The following is a 12,560-nucleotide window of genomic DNA, read 5'->3' as shown; positions in this document are numbered from 1 at the left end:
ACCTTGGCTTCTGTGAAACAGCATTGGGCATTTTACACCACATCCTGACATTTTGTAGATATTGTGACATTTAAGCGTTCTCTCCTTCCTCGCTACATCTTCCTTTTGGGAGTTCCCTTTGCTTTTTTTTACCCTGTGGCTGTGTGGTGTGTAGCTTATGAAGTCTGTTGTAGGGGGTGGGGTGGGGTTGGAAACACACAGACCTTCTCTCTCACACACACACACACACACACAAACGAAGCAACTAAGAATTAAGCCTCAGCCTGGCTCTCTCTAGCTGTGCCCTCTGACCCGTAACCTTTCTCGAGACGTGACATGAACATGAGCCTCAAGTAGTGGGATGGTGGAGCCTGACACTACGGTGCGTAGGACAGTAATAAGGTGGTCGTGTACTGGCTCGTAGGAACATTTTATAAGACCCATCATGAGCCAACACACTCACCACCAGGCGAGTGTGAAAACATGATCAGCAGCCAGAATTGAGAAAATAACTATATTAGTAGCAGCTGAATTGACGCCCCCATTATTAAAATTTCTACCGGGATAGAGATTTATTGACTGTGTGGTGTAAGACCTCCCACACGAGTTGCTCTGTATTGATTGTTTAAAACTACAGAACCTTGATTATGCCTTTTGAAGAATAAAAATGGTTGTGTCTTTTAATGTTTGTCATGCGACTCAGCTCAATGTTCATCTTTTACTGCTGAAAGAGTCTTTCTTCAACGCACGTCCTGTTGTGTAAAAACAAAATGATTAGGTTTTTTTTATTATGATTCCAAAACCCAAACATGTTCTGCACACATGGATAAAAAAGACGGAGTAATCAGTAGATCCTCACATTTGAGAAAATGTTACCAGTTGCTGACTTAAACAATCAAATCAAACACTATCATAGGGGTTTGTAGTTCATTTCATCTTTGTTGAGCTACTCCTACAGCACATGCTACTTAATAATTGGGGCTAAATATTGTTAGCATGTTGTGGTATGATGTGTATCATCATACAGTGGTTAAAATTCAGTATATTGCTAAATATTAAGGCTGCTAAATGTATCACAATTGTATTGTTATCACAGTTTGAGAATTCACAATAAACTAGGGCGGGGAGATATGGACCAGAAATCATATCTCGATATTTTTGTAGCTGAATGCCGATACACCATATATATCTTGATATTTTTTTCTGTACAGAAATAACAAAAACAAAGTCAGTTGTAAGTCAAATCCACATGGGCCAAATGCCAAATGTCTCACAGGCACTTTTATTAACAGCCAGCTGCACAATGACAACACGTACAAGCAAAATGACATAACATGAAGGAAATAAAAACGTCCTTTCCTGCATGACGAAATACATCCAGCTGTGTATTTAGTTATGTAGACGGTGTTTGAGTTTCACTCAGTGAGGGGGAGAGGGACAGTGAGAGCAGAAATAGGCTCCACAGACATGTGACCTTATTTTAATGCAACACAAATATGGAGATAAACAATATTATCTTAGTCTAAATCTTGTTTGTAAAAATGTTGAAATGAAAACTCAAGACATTTCACAGCCTTACAATAAACGCAATCATTTGAATTTACTGCAACAAATCAGATGAAATATTTTCTGTTTTCTTTGCCTTCTCACTTGGCATTTGTACATTTCACTCTTGAAGGGAGGCTTCGGTATAATTGCCATGCTTTTAAAACATATCAGCCATCAGATCAATAAATGATAATTTAGCGGGGACAGAAAATCACAAGGCTTCCACACATCTTGGAAAGAATACATTTAAAAATGTATATGTTGTTGTGAAATGATGTCATATAACAAAACATAATATTGCGGTACACAAGTGTTACTATGTATATTGAGGGTCTGTAGGAATGTAAGAATGTCAGTTTTTTTTTTAATCAAATGTATGTATCTGTTTTATAACCAGATCATAACCCACTGGTCTTGAAGGAAATGCACAGAGAAATCTGTCTAACCAGTCTATGTGACGATTTTGTTTGTGATGAAGGGCAGAGACTGACACGTCTCTCTCTCTCTGTCTCTCTCTGTCTCTCTCTCTCTCTCTCTGTTTGTCCCCTTTTCTGTCTCCGTAGTCATTGCATTAGTCAGATCTTGGAGAGTGTCAATCATATCCACCAGCATGATATTGTGCACAGAGACCTCAAGGTGAGTGGCTGCCCGTTGCCGTGACAACTACACACTCACACACACCTCTGCTCGTGGCCATGGCAACACACAGATGGCTCTCAGTTTCTCCATCTCTATCTCTCTTTTGTCTTTTCCTCGCTGCATCTCCGCTTTTATAGCTTATTATTACTCCCCTGCTTTCCTCTCCCGCCCTTTGTTCCTTTTTAAAAAATTCATCTCTCTGTTCTCAGCTCTGTGTATCTGTCTGTCTGTCTGTCTATCTGTGTGCGTGTGTGTGTGTGCACGTGCGTTCATGTGGAGTGCAGAGATGGTGAGTCATGATCACGTGCAGGGGTCAGTTTCTCACCTATGGCAAGGAAAAGACAAGGACTCGAGCTGCACATGAACACACTTTGTACTGTTGTGGGGGGGGATCTATTATGAGAGAGAAGGTGAAGACATAGATAAACCTCATGGTTGCCAAGACGACTCATATGACATCACACCACCCATAGAGCAATTGGGGAGGGGCTTGTATCTTCTTTGAGCTGGATAGGCTAGATTTAAAGAGTGGAAGAAGAGAGCTTCTCTGCCGCCTTCAGTTCTGCCCACTTTAAGGTGATGATTATAATCCAGGTAGGAAACAGTAATAATCATATGTATTGAGTTGTACTTTCTAAATAAAAGGGGGTGTGGGGGTGTTTCGGACTCTCATGGGTGGCTTTTCTATGTGCGTGTCAGAGAATAATGCTATTACCTCGAGCACTGCCTGTCTGATTTGTCAGCCTTTTGTCCTGAGTGGGCTTTTACTGCGGCCATTTATGTCCCACTACCCAAACAACCGGCATTTAGAACGCTGCCACACACGCCGCCTCTCGCTAAGTACACTTTCCATTTAGCATGCAGTCTGCAGCACTGCCTAAATGACTCCCAAGTGGTTTCTATGGCTACCAACCCATGTCCATATAAGGCGTTGTGGAGATTCTCAACCACTCATCCTCTTTCTCTCTCTTTTTTTCTCTTTTCATCCTCCATGTTTCCGTCGCTTTCTCACACCTTTCCCCCACCCCCACACGGGCTGTGTCGAATACATTAAATGTGAATATTTCTCAGAAAGGGCTTTACTGAAGAGTGCCTGTCACTATCTGTCTCTCGCTGTCTTGATCTCTTGTCCTACATTCTGCTTCACCGTGTGTGTGTGTGTGTGTGTGTGTGTGTGTGTGTGTGTGTGTGTGTGTGTGTGTGTGTGTGTGTGTGTGTGTGTGTGTGTGTGTGTGTGTGTGTGTGTGTGTGTGTGTGTGTGTGTGTGTGTGTGTGTGTGTGTGTGTGTGTGTGTGTGTGTGTGTGTGTGTGTGTGTGTGTGTGTGTGTGTGTGTGTGTGTGTGTGTGTGTGTGTGTGTGTGTGTGTGTGTGTGTGTGTGTGTGTGTGTGTGTGTCTCTCCCACAGCCTGAGAACCTGTTGTTGGCGAGTAAGATGAAGGGAGCTGCAGTGAAGCTGGCAGACTTTGGCCTTGCTATTGAAGTGCAGGGTGACCAGCAGGCTTGGTTCGGTAAGAAAACATAAACAGTGACAAACACAAATCAAATGTGCTGGTCCATTAACTGTGGTGTTAAGCACTCAATAGTTTCTGTGTTCAACATGAGGATCACTGCTGAACAGGCACTCATTCAAACTAGTCGGTCTGTATATACATGCATTCATATCCGCCTGTCCACTTGGAGGACAAAGAGTAGTTGTCTGAGCGTTGCTTAAGAGGCTCACAGACACTCTTCCAGTTCATGCTTAGGCCATTGTGTCTTGGCATACGGCCGAGCTGCCAGCATTTGGCTGACTCTCCGGCAGGGATGAGATGATTAACGGGTATTTGCTTGTGACTCTACACTGTCATAATCTGGAGTCCAACAGGTCATCATTCATTCGTACCATTCACATAACTGCACAGAAATAGCCTCCATGACAAGTTTAATGAAAGGCATCAGTTAATTGTGTCTTCTGGCTCTTGTGGCTCTTCTGTCGGGCAGGGTTCGCCGGCACCCCTGGATATCTGTCCCCTGAAGTCCTGAGGAAGGACCCCTACGGCAAGCCAGTGGACATTTGGGCATGTGGTGAGTCTTGACATTTTGACCATTTTGACATTAAATATGTTGTAATCTTCTTGTTGGGAAATTTAACATAAGCCTTTTGTCATTTTTGAGTTTTTTTAAGTTCCCTTATTTGACTGTTGTGGAGGTAGTTTTCCTTTGCAATAAATTCATTGGTTGACAATGATGATGTCATGCATAAACAATATGCCCAGCCCAAAACAGGCCTACAAGACACCATTCTTGGTACAAAGAGACCAAAGGCCAAAAGTAGACACTGATGGGCATAATACTAACGAAATGAACCATCAAACCCTGACGTTGAATGAATCAACCTCTGGCTCACAGTAGAAGAATTCAGCCTTGTGTCAATGGTTTCTCTAAGACAGGAAGTTTAGAGACATTGAGGTTCTCTTAAAAATCAAAACAATAAAGAGTTGCTTTTATAATTTTCTTGTATTTTATTATCTTTATTCTACTTGTAAATATACTTTTTAATGCAAATCAACTTAGGTTACTTGTAAAGGGCTGCGGGATAGGAAGATATCATAATACAATTTTTGAGAGAGATCTTTCATTCGGATCTGGCTCGCAGTTAGAGGGAATGATCATTATGACATCATCATATTTATTTCAACACTCTAAACAACTAGTGAAATCACAACAAAGAATATGATTTCCAGGCCAGGTCGTGTCTGCAGCACTGCAGCTCTTTGTAACATTTTAGCATAAAAGTTAAGCTTCTGTAATTTGTGTGTCAGTAAAATTCATTTTCAAAGTGTAGCTCTTCTTGTTATGAAATGGGCTATATGAATAAAAATGCCTCGCCTATAGGAATGGAAAAATACGGAAACTGTCTAAACATGATCTGTTTCTAAATTCCTTCTCCCCTTTTTGTTTCCGTCAGGTGTTATTCTCTATATCTTGTTAGTGGGATATCCTCCTTTCTGGGATGAAGATCAACACAAACTGTATCAGCAGATCAAAGCTGGAGCGTACGATGTGAGTCTGCATTGTGTGTTTGTGAGGTGTATATTTGTGAAGGGGTGCAGTGCAGGGGTTTGCTAAGCAGTTTTTGAATCTTTAATAGTGTCCAATTGAGAGCTGGTCCAAAGCTATTGATCCTATCAGGGCCTCCCTGACGCATTGCAGAGAGGGGAGTGTGTGTGTGTGTATGTGTGTGTGTGTCTCTGTCTGTGTGTGAGGGAGAGGGAGAGAATCGGAGAAGGGGGTATCCTTCTTTCTCGGTCTCTGGATAATAAAGTCATATTGCAGACTGAGGAAGGCTCAAACAGGCATCCTATTTGTTGGGAATTCACTCAACGTAAAAAAGAAAAGAAAAGCTTTTAATAAACGAAACAGAAGCATGTGTTAATGCGTCTGTGTTAACTTGGAAAAAGAACATGAACTGTTTTGTCTTAATTGCAGTCTAATGTGAACAGATTTTCTTGAGACCCAGAGTCCAGATGGTGTGGATTAGCTGAAACATGATGATGCAAACTCTTAACATGTCTCTCACAAAGCATGTTTCCAATCAGCATTCCTTTCCAACGTTCACACTTTCTCTCCATTTTTGCACAGTTCCCGTCCCCTGAGTGGGATACAGTGACTCCAGAGGCAAAGAACCTGATCAACCAGATGTTGACCATCAACCCCGCCAAGAGAATCACTGCCGAGCAGGCCCTCAAACACCCCTGGATCTGCGTAAGTATTCGCTCTCTTAGCCCAACCTAAAACAATTATTGGATTCACACAGACTGCTGCAAATAAGTACATTTAAGTCATTCTATGTTTTAGTTTGAAATGATTGTGTGTTTCTCAACCGCTGAGATATTAGGATGTCTTATTCTTCTTTTTTTTTTCCTCCTTCAGCACCGCTCTACAGTGGCCTCCATGATGCACAGACAGGAAACTGTCGAGTGTCTCCGCAAGTTCAATGCTCGCCGAAAACTCAAGGTACTCCTCAAAATCCCACGCCTCCCCTTTTGATTTGAAGCCCCCCTTTTATTTGCTGAGTCTGCTTCTTTTTGTACAGAGCTGCAACACTAACAGTAGAGTCATCTATTTTACGAGAGCTCACACTTTTTAGTCGCTCAGCTGCCATAATCTCACATGTCTTTAAAAGTGTTGTCTTTATCTATATTAAGCTTTATATTATATGTAGCTTTAAGGGATGGGAATCAAATCCCCAAACTTTTATTTTGGTACCGCAGTTTTGAAGAAGTAGAATAAGTACTCAGTGTTAGCATTTAATTTCTAATTGTTTGATCTGCTTGTTCCGAATTGAAATGTCTTACCCATCTTAAATATTAGTCAGGGAAAGAGATGTGCCTTGACTTCTTTTCTTGGATCAAAAAAAAATGCTTGTAGAAAATATATTTCAACTTCTAAGAGTCACAACAACGGGTTATTGCTTTGATATTGGTACAGAACCGTTAGTATATCAGGCGCTCTAATGACATGTTTTCAACGATAGCAAGCTTATTCTGCTGTACTTTGCATTAACATGAGAACATGCAAACTACTGGATCAAGTGTCAGTTATTCTTTTTCTCTGCATCATTTCAATACATTTGCATAGAAGAAAATGTTCTGTGACTTGGAGATGTGAGGACTGTTAATCATGCTTCTCAACTGAGATACACTGGATCCAATATTTTAATAATTAGATATTGTTTGAGAGAGAACAAACAAACACTCAGCCTTGACTTGATTTAATAATGTTGTTGTCCTTTAAGAATTGAATACGAAGCAGAAAGTCGGGAAGAATAAAACTTGAATCCTTGAAAATAAAACCTAACTCCTTGCGCTTATTATACCTCCCTCACTTCTCTCTTCTCCTTCCTCTGCTTCTCCAGGGAGCCATTCTCACCACCATGCTGGTGTCCAGAAACTTCTCAGGTGGGTGTGCCCTTCGCCCTAAGCCTCCCACGCAGCAAATGCAGAGGGAGAGGAGGAAGGAGAATGGATAGAGTCCTCTGCACCTCTTTTAACCCCCTCACCACACACACACACACACTTACACGCACACACACACTCACCCACACTCACCCACTCATCCTCAAAATAACAATATGTTTTTGTGTGTGCACAGGAGTTTGCTTACTTACCAAACTGATTTGAAACATGAAGCTCTGTTGAGTAATGTAGAAATATTATATTGATAAAAATGAATTATTATGAGTGCATTACAATCTGATTCATGTGAGCAGGCTAATATGTGATATTCTGTCATTTACAAGATTAATATGTGGGCGATGGTTATGTCCTTTTCTATGCTAATGTTTCTCTCCGTGTGGATGTGTGTGTTTGTGTGAGTGTGAGTGTGTGTGTGTGTCCCTCTTTTCTGCTGCCCATGGAGCGTTTGCATGTTTGAGAGGAGGAAGCCTAAACTTTTACGATTTTTATAATGGGGGGGTAAAGTGCGGTGTTATAAAGTGTTTCTTTCTCAGTCCTCTGAGAGTGACTTGTTTTTGTTGTAGCCTTGTTCTCAGCCTATAAGTTAATTGGTCTGTCAATAGTTAATGGTTTCAACCCTGGGCCTAGGAAACCACAGGGGTGCACGTCTTTAGCTTCAGCCCATTTCCATCAAACTTTGTGATGCGTCTGGGCTGCAGCCAGCACGCCCCGTGGCTCTCTAGGCCCATGAGCGAAAAAAAAAAAAAAAAGCGTAACATCGACCTGACTAATTTGTACAGCCCCACCAAACTGTAGCATTTCTGTCCAATAGTGGGCCGGCAGCATACCAACTCTGCTGCTGCCGCCTCCTCCACGGCCTCACTGGCTCAGGAAGGTACGTCCCAGAGACACGCCCATCCACTTCCTCTCCACACACAGTTACTTCTTTGGTACATAGCACAGGGTGGGACCCCATCACCACCACCCTCAGACTCCTGCATGCAGCCTCATGCAAGCATCTTCATCAACATCCTCACACACGTACGCATGCATACTCACACACATAAGGGTCTTAAGTTCGCACACGGTCATAAACATCAGCATCACTTAACAATATTGGATTCAGTCCAACCCACATTCCAAAGTTCTTTTCACATTCACACCTCACAACCACTCAAGCCCCAGCCGTGTAACCCCCATTTCATCTTCAAAATCAGTTTTGTCGTCACCTCCAGCAAGCTCCATCCTGAACTCCAGCTGACCCCACGCTCACCTGTGCTCTCCCTCGGCCACGGCCTCAAAGACGGGCACAGGATGGGCTGGGGCGGGGGATAAGGAGGGGCATGTATCCTGGGGACGGGAACTGACACTGCAGGGGGTCGGCAAGAGCTGGGTTGGCGTGCTGCCATCGTCTGACCTGGGTCGGGAGGGGAGGGAGGGTACAGTGGATGTTGAGGAGCAGGGGGAGACTGAGACAGATAGGAGTTCTTCTAACCTAGCCAACTGTGGAAACCAGCAACTGATGAGCTTTGAGGTAAAAGGTATGGTCTTGTCTCTCCCTTCTGAGGTCTGTTTTAGTACTTTAAAAAAAAATCTCCAAGCCTTTTTAAAGGAACGCTAACGTGGCAACAATCCTGCCACCACTCTTAAACACGGTCAAGACCAGAGGCGTTGATTCCTTTGTTTTCAAAGTACTATTATCAGGCTGTGCTCTCGTCCATTTAGGTTCGGGGTGGGTGGTGAAGGTCAGCGATTCCGATGGTGGCTCCATGGATTCAGTAAACTAGAAACAGACGGTGTAGAGCAGACTAGATTTTCTTTCACCTTTTTCAGACGAGAGAATCTTGTCTGCTCTATAGTGTGAAGGTATCTCCCCATAGTTAACTAGGCAGATGTTTCACAGGGTTTAAGGTTTAATTCCAGGTTTAAGGTCAAATTTGTTAGGGAAGCGGATTTATCATCCCGGTCAGAAATGTGTGATTGTTGTGCTGAGATTTTGGGGTGTTTGTGGTGGTTTGAGTGTCAGCTAGAGCCCTCTGAATGCGGGCTTCCTCTCTGATCCGGGACCAAGTTTCCTGTTTGTAAGTTGTTGATGTTCTTTTTTTTTTTTTTTTAAAGAAGACTCATGACATCATTGCTCAAGGTGGAACTTCCTAGCTCTCTTCTTTTTTTTTTTTTTTCTTTAAATCATGCAGCCTTTTTTTTTTTTTTTTTACGTTTGGTTTTCTGATGATGTCACACGTCACTTCAAACACTTTGTACTGTTAAAAGCTTCCTTGCATATCTCTGCATCGTTTGGCTGCGGCCGGGCTTGGCAGGTTGCTAATGTTGTTTTCCTTTTTAATGACATGTAATGTAACATGCTAAATGCTAAATGTAACTGAAGCGTTTGAAGCATTTCTTTACATTTTTTTTAGAAAGTCGTTTGCCTTGCTGCCTTTTCGCATGTGGGTGTCCTGTGTGGTTTAAATCCTGTTTAAAAAAAAACAAAGAAAAAGGTTCTCGGGAGTTACACCTTCAGATGCTTTCTAATCCTTCCTTTCCATGCTCATCATCGAGCCAGTATGTGGCTCGAGTGGTGAAGCACTCCTGCTGTGGGTCATCTTGACTTTGCTCATCCTGTCATATGGAATTTGGTGATTATTTCCTGGAGGAGCAGGAGGGCAGGATGTGTTTAGAGAGCATTTGAACGTAGTGGTCCCATGCTGTCACGAGGATTGGCACCCTAATGGCTGTTTGGGAGAAGATGTAGCTGAATAACGAGCGCTCTGTATTCATTTACTACAGGTTTTTTTTCTTTGGAGGCTGCATGACCGGGTTAAGATAGAGGCTACATATTGACAGCAGAGATTAAGGAGCATGAGTTATCACTTGATATTGTTTGCTGCTGTAAATGTTGTGCCCCTTTTCTCCATTCTCCCATGTACTGAAATGCTAAGCCCTCTTTTTCGACCCTCCCCTACTCCCCCCTCTTCCCCTCTCCCATTTCATTTTGAAAGGTAAGATACCAAAGACCCGATTTTTGAGAACGATGTATGTCAGTAGAAAATGAGAGTAAAAGGAAGCAACAGGAAGTTGAGAGCTTGAGAGCAAAAGGAAAAGTGACCAGGGCCTTTAAAGGAAATCAATGATTTACATTAACCCGACTCATCTCAGTCAGTTCTGGCGGCAGTTTGAGTCTGACCATCCCTCTCTTTTTTAGATCTGCTGGGGTCTTCCAGACAGGAAATGGATTGAGGAAGTTTACTTTGCTCTCAGGTTTCTCTTTTATCCCCAGATGGCAATGAATGGATTATGATGTTGAATGGGTTTTGCAGAGTGTAGCAACTTGCCCCAGAAAATCCATTAAATGCATGTTTTTTTTTTTTCTCTGGCAACACCCAGACTCACTTTGTCATGAAGGCTCAGGTATTGGGGAGGGTTTCATAGATGTGAAAAATCGTAGCTCCGGGTTTTTGCACAAGTTGCGGATTCCTATGAAAGCTGAATACAAAGTATGGATTGGCATGGATGCTGTCGTCAACAGTTAAACTGTTCCCATCTACCTGTCTCTCCTCCTCTCTATCCTCCCTTTTTTACAGCATGCAAAAGTTTACTCAACAAGAAGTCCGATTCTGCTAAGGTAAGGCTGTCACATCACCTCTGCGCACCCTTTTGTTCTGCTACAATGTGTCCTGTCCACCCTCTATTAGATGCCCCCCATTTCTGTTACTTTCTGTTCTTAGTATCTCTCTGAAGCTCATTTTCTCCTCCGTTCATTTGATCTTTTTCACAGAGTAAAATATATTTTTTCCACAGTTGCATTTCTAAAGAAGAGTTTTGTTCACCTCAGGGTTTCTGGCACCCCTGTGGCATGTTGCTAGATCCCAATTTTCCCATTTCCCCACTCCCACAAGTTTAAAACTTTAGCTGTGTCCCAATTCAGAGGCTGCATCCTTCATCCTGAGCATTTTAAGACCGATTGCGTTGAAGTGGTGTGCCGAAGGTTGCATTTGAAGGAACCGTAGAAGTGGGACAGCCTCTTTTTGTCTGACCACAAAGGATCCAATCAGTGCATCCATCCTGTTCCGACATCCTACGATTCATTGTGCACCAATTTAATCAAGATGCCGGACTCCCAAGCAACCGAGTAATACACCTTTTAAGGGATCGTCATTTGTCTCAACTCCATCGAAAACCTAGCAATACTTATATTTTAAGAAACGTTAGGGGCCTTGACACTTCAAAGTACCTCTAAAATGATGGCTAACCAGATGAGCAGGTTGTGGTTCACCTGTCAAGGTTTCTAGGCCACAGGAGCTGCGCTTTGTAACAAAGAGGTAACGGCGGGAAGAGCCGACAACACAAACATGAAATCCTCTGTCGTCCTGAGCTTCTCATTTCATTTTGTCATGACTGCTCTATGCAGTCTTATGGCTGGGTCCTTGTAAGGATGCTTCCCATGAGGCGGGACACAGCTTCTAATTTTGTCACTATTTCAGAGTGTTAGTCAATTATTTTTCTATGCAACTCTTTTTGCCTTTTCTTTGCTGCTCTCTTTTCCGAGCAGTCTCCTTCATTCTTTGCTGCTATTAAGCATCTTTCTCCTCCTCTCCCTCCTGCCTCCTGCCTCCTGCCTCCCGCCTCCCTCTCTTTCACCCCTGCCCCAGGGGTCTCTCTGTGCAGTTAAGTGGCGGAGGCATAGAGAGTTAGTGAGGCAGTAAAAAGGATGATCTAGAGGCCATTCTGTGGCACTCACCCTCTCATTTACCCTGTTAGCTCTCAACAGCCCGGGAGCTTCGACAAACATTAGCCCCTGAAAGGCGTGCAATTCTAATGCATATGTGTGTGTATGTGTGCGTGTGTGTAACGTATGTGTTCACTCTGAGTGTCTGCGTTCTCGTCCCAGCCTTCCACCAACAACAGTAAGAACAGTATAGTGAGCGCCATCAATGCCCTGAAAGACACCAACATGGCAACCAACGCCCAGATGGTACAGTAGGCCGCCACAGTGACGTTTTAAACTCCCTAACACCCCCCCCCCCCCCCTCCCCCTCCTCCCCCTCCCTGTAGTTGCATAGTAGCCCATTTTGCATCATCCTCCATAGTCATAGTCGCTGCTTGTCATCCTTCATCTACCATTCAGGAGGTGTAACAATCACTGTCCCGTCCGCATCCATCCTCTGGACATTTCTCACCCTTAGGGTGCACATGTGTTCCTGAAAATCGCTCTCCAAAATCATGCAAGTCAGAATTGAATATGAATAAAAAAACAAAAAAACTTCACTTTTGATTTAGGCTGCACATGTGCACTTTCTGAGGTTGACAGGAGCATGAACTTGTCTTCAGGATTATAAAGCGTCAGTACAGAGAACCCTAGAGTCTGGTTCATCTTGTTTCGGCTGCTGGAAGTAGTGATGTCATGTTTTGGCCTTTATGTCATTTGATTCCTCCAATGATTAACCATCTCCTCTATCC

The 12,560-nt window shown here is 43.1% G+C and overlaps 1 protein-coding gene across 12 annotated transcripts in view; it reads left to right on the top strand.

Moving 5' to 3' along the window:
• LOC109993330 (calcium/calmodulin-dependent protein kinase type II subunit gamma) overlaps positions 1-12,560 on the top strand; it is a 41,209-nt gene that overhangs the window by 16,689 nt on the left and 11,960 nt on the right. For 7 of the 12 annotated variants that reach the window (XM_065949256.1, XM_020646265.3, XM_020646264.3 and 4 more), the window contains exons 6-15: positions 2,091-2,163; positions 3,572-3,674; positions 4,147-4,230; positions 5,114-5,208; positions 5,788-5,910; positions 6,079-6,162; positions 7,064-7,106; positions 7,936-7,998; positions 10,685-10,725; positions 11,992-12,075. In XM_065949256.1, coding sequence (XP_065805328.1) covers positions 2,091-2,163; positions 3,572-3,674; positions 4,147-4,230; positions 5,114-5,208; positions 5,788-5,910; positions 6,079-6,162; positions 7,064-7,106; positions 7,936-7,998; positions 10,685-10,725; positions 11,992-12,075 — 793 coding nt within the window. The remainder of the gene's footprint in view (positions 1-2,090; positions 2,164-3,571; positions 3,675-4,146; positions 4,231-5,113; positions 5,209-5,787; positions 5,911-6,078; positions 6,163-7,063; positions 7,107-7,935; positions 7,999-10,684; positions 10,726-11,991; positions 12,076-12,560) is intronic. The other 5 variants (XM_020646266.3, XM_065949257.1, XM_065949259.1 and 2 more) reach the window with 1 other exon arrangement.

This window comes from Labrus bergylta, chromosome 21, assembly GCF_963930695.1.
Source record: "Labrus bergylta chromosome 21, fLabBer1.1, whole genome shotgun sequence".
Lineage (NCBI taxonomy): Eukaryota > Metazoa > Chordata > Actinopteri > Labriformes > Labridae > Labrus > Labrus bergylta.
The sequence above is the reverse complement of the archived record's forward strand: the minus strand, read 5'-3'. Positions and strand labels throughout refer to the sequence as shown.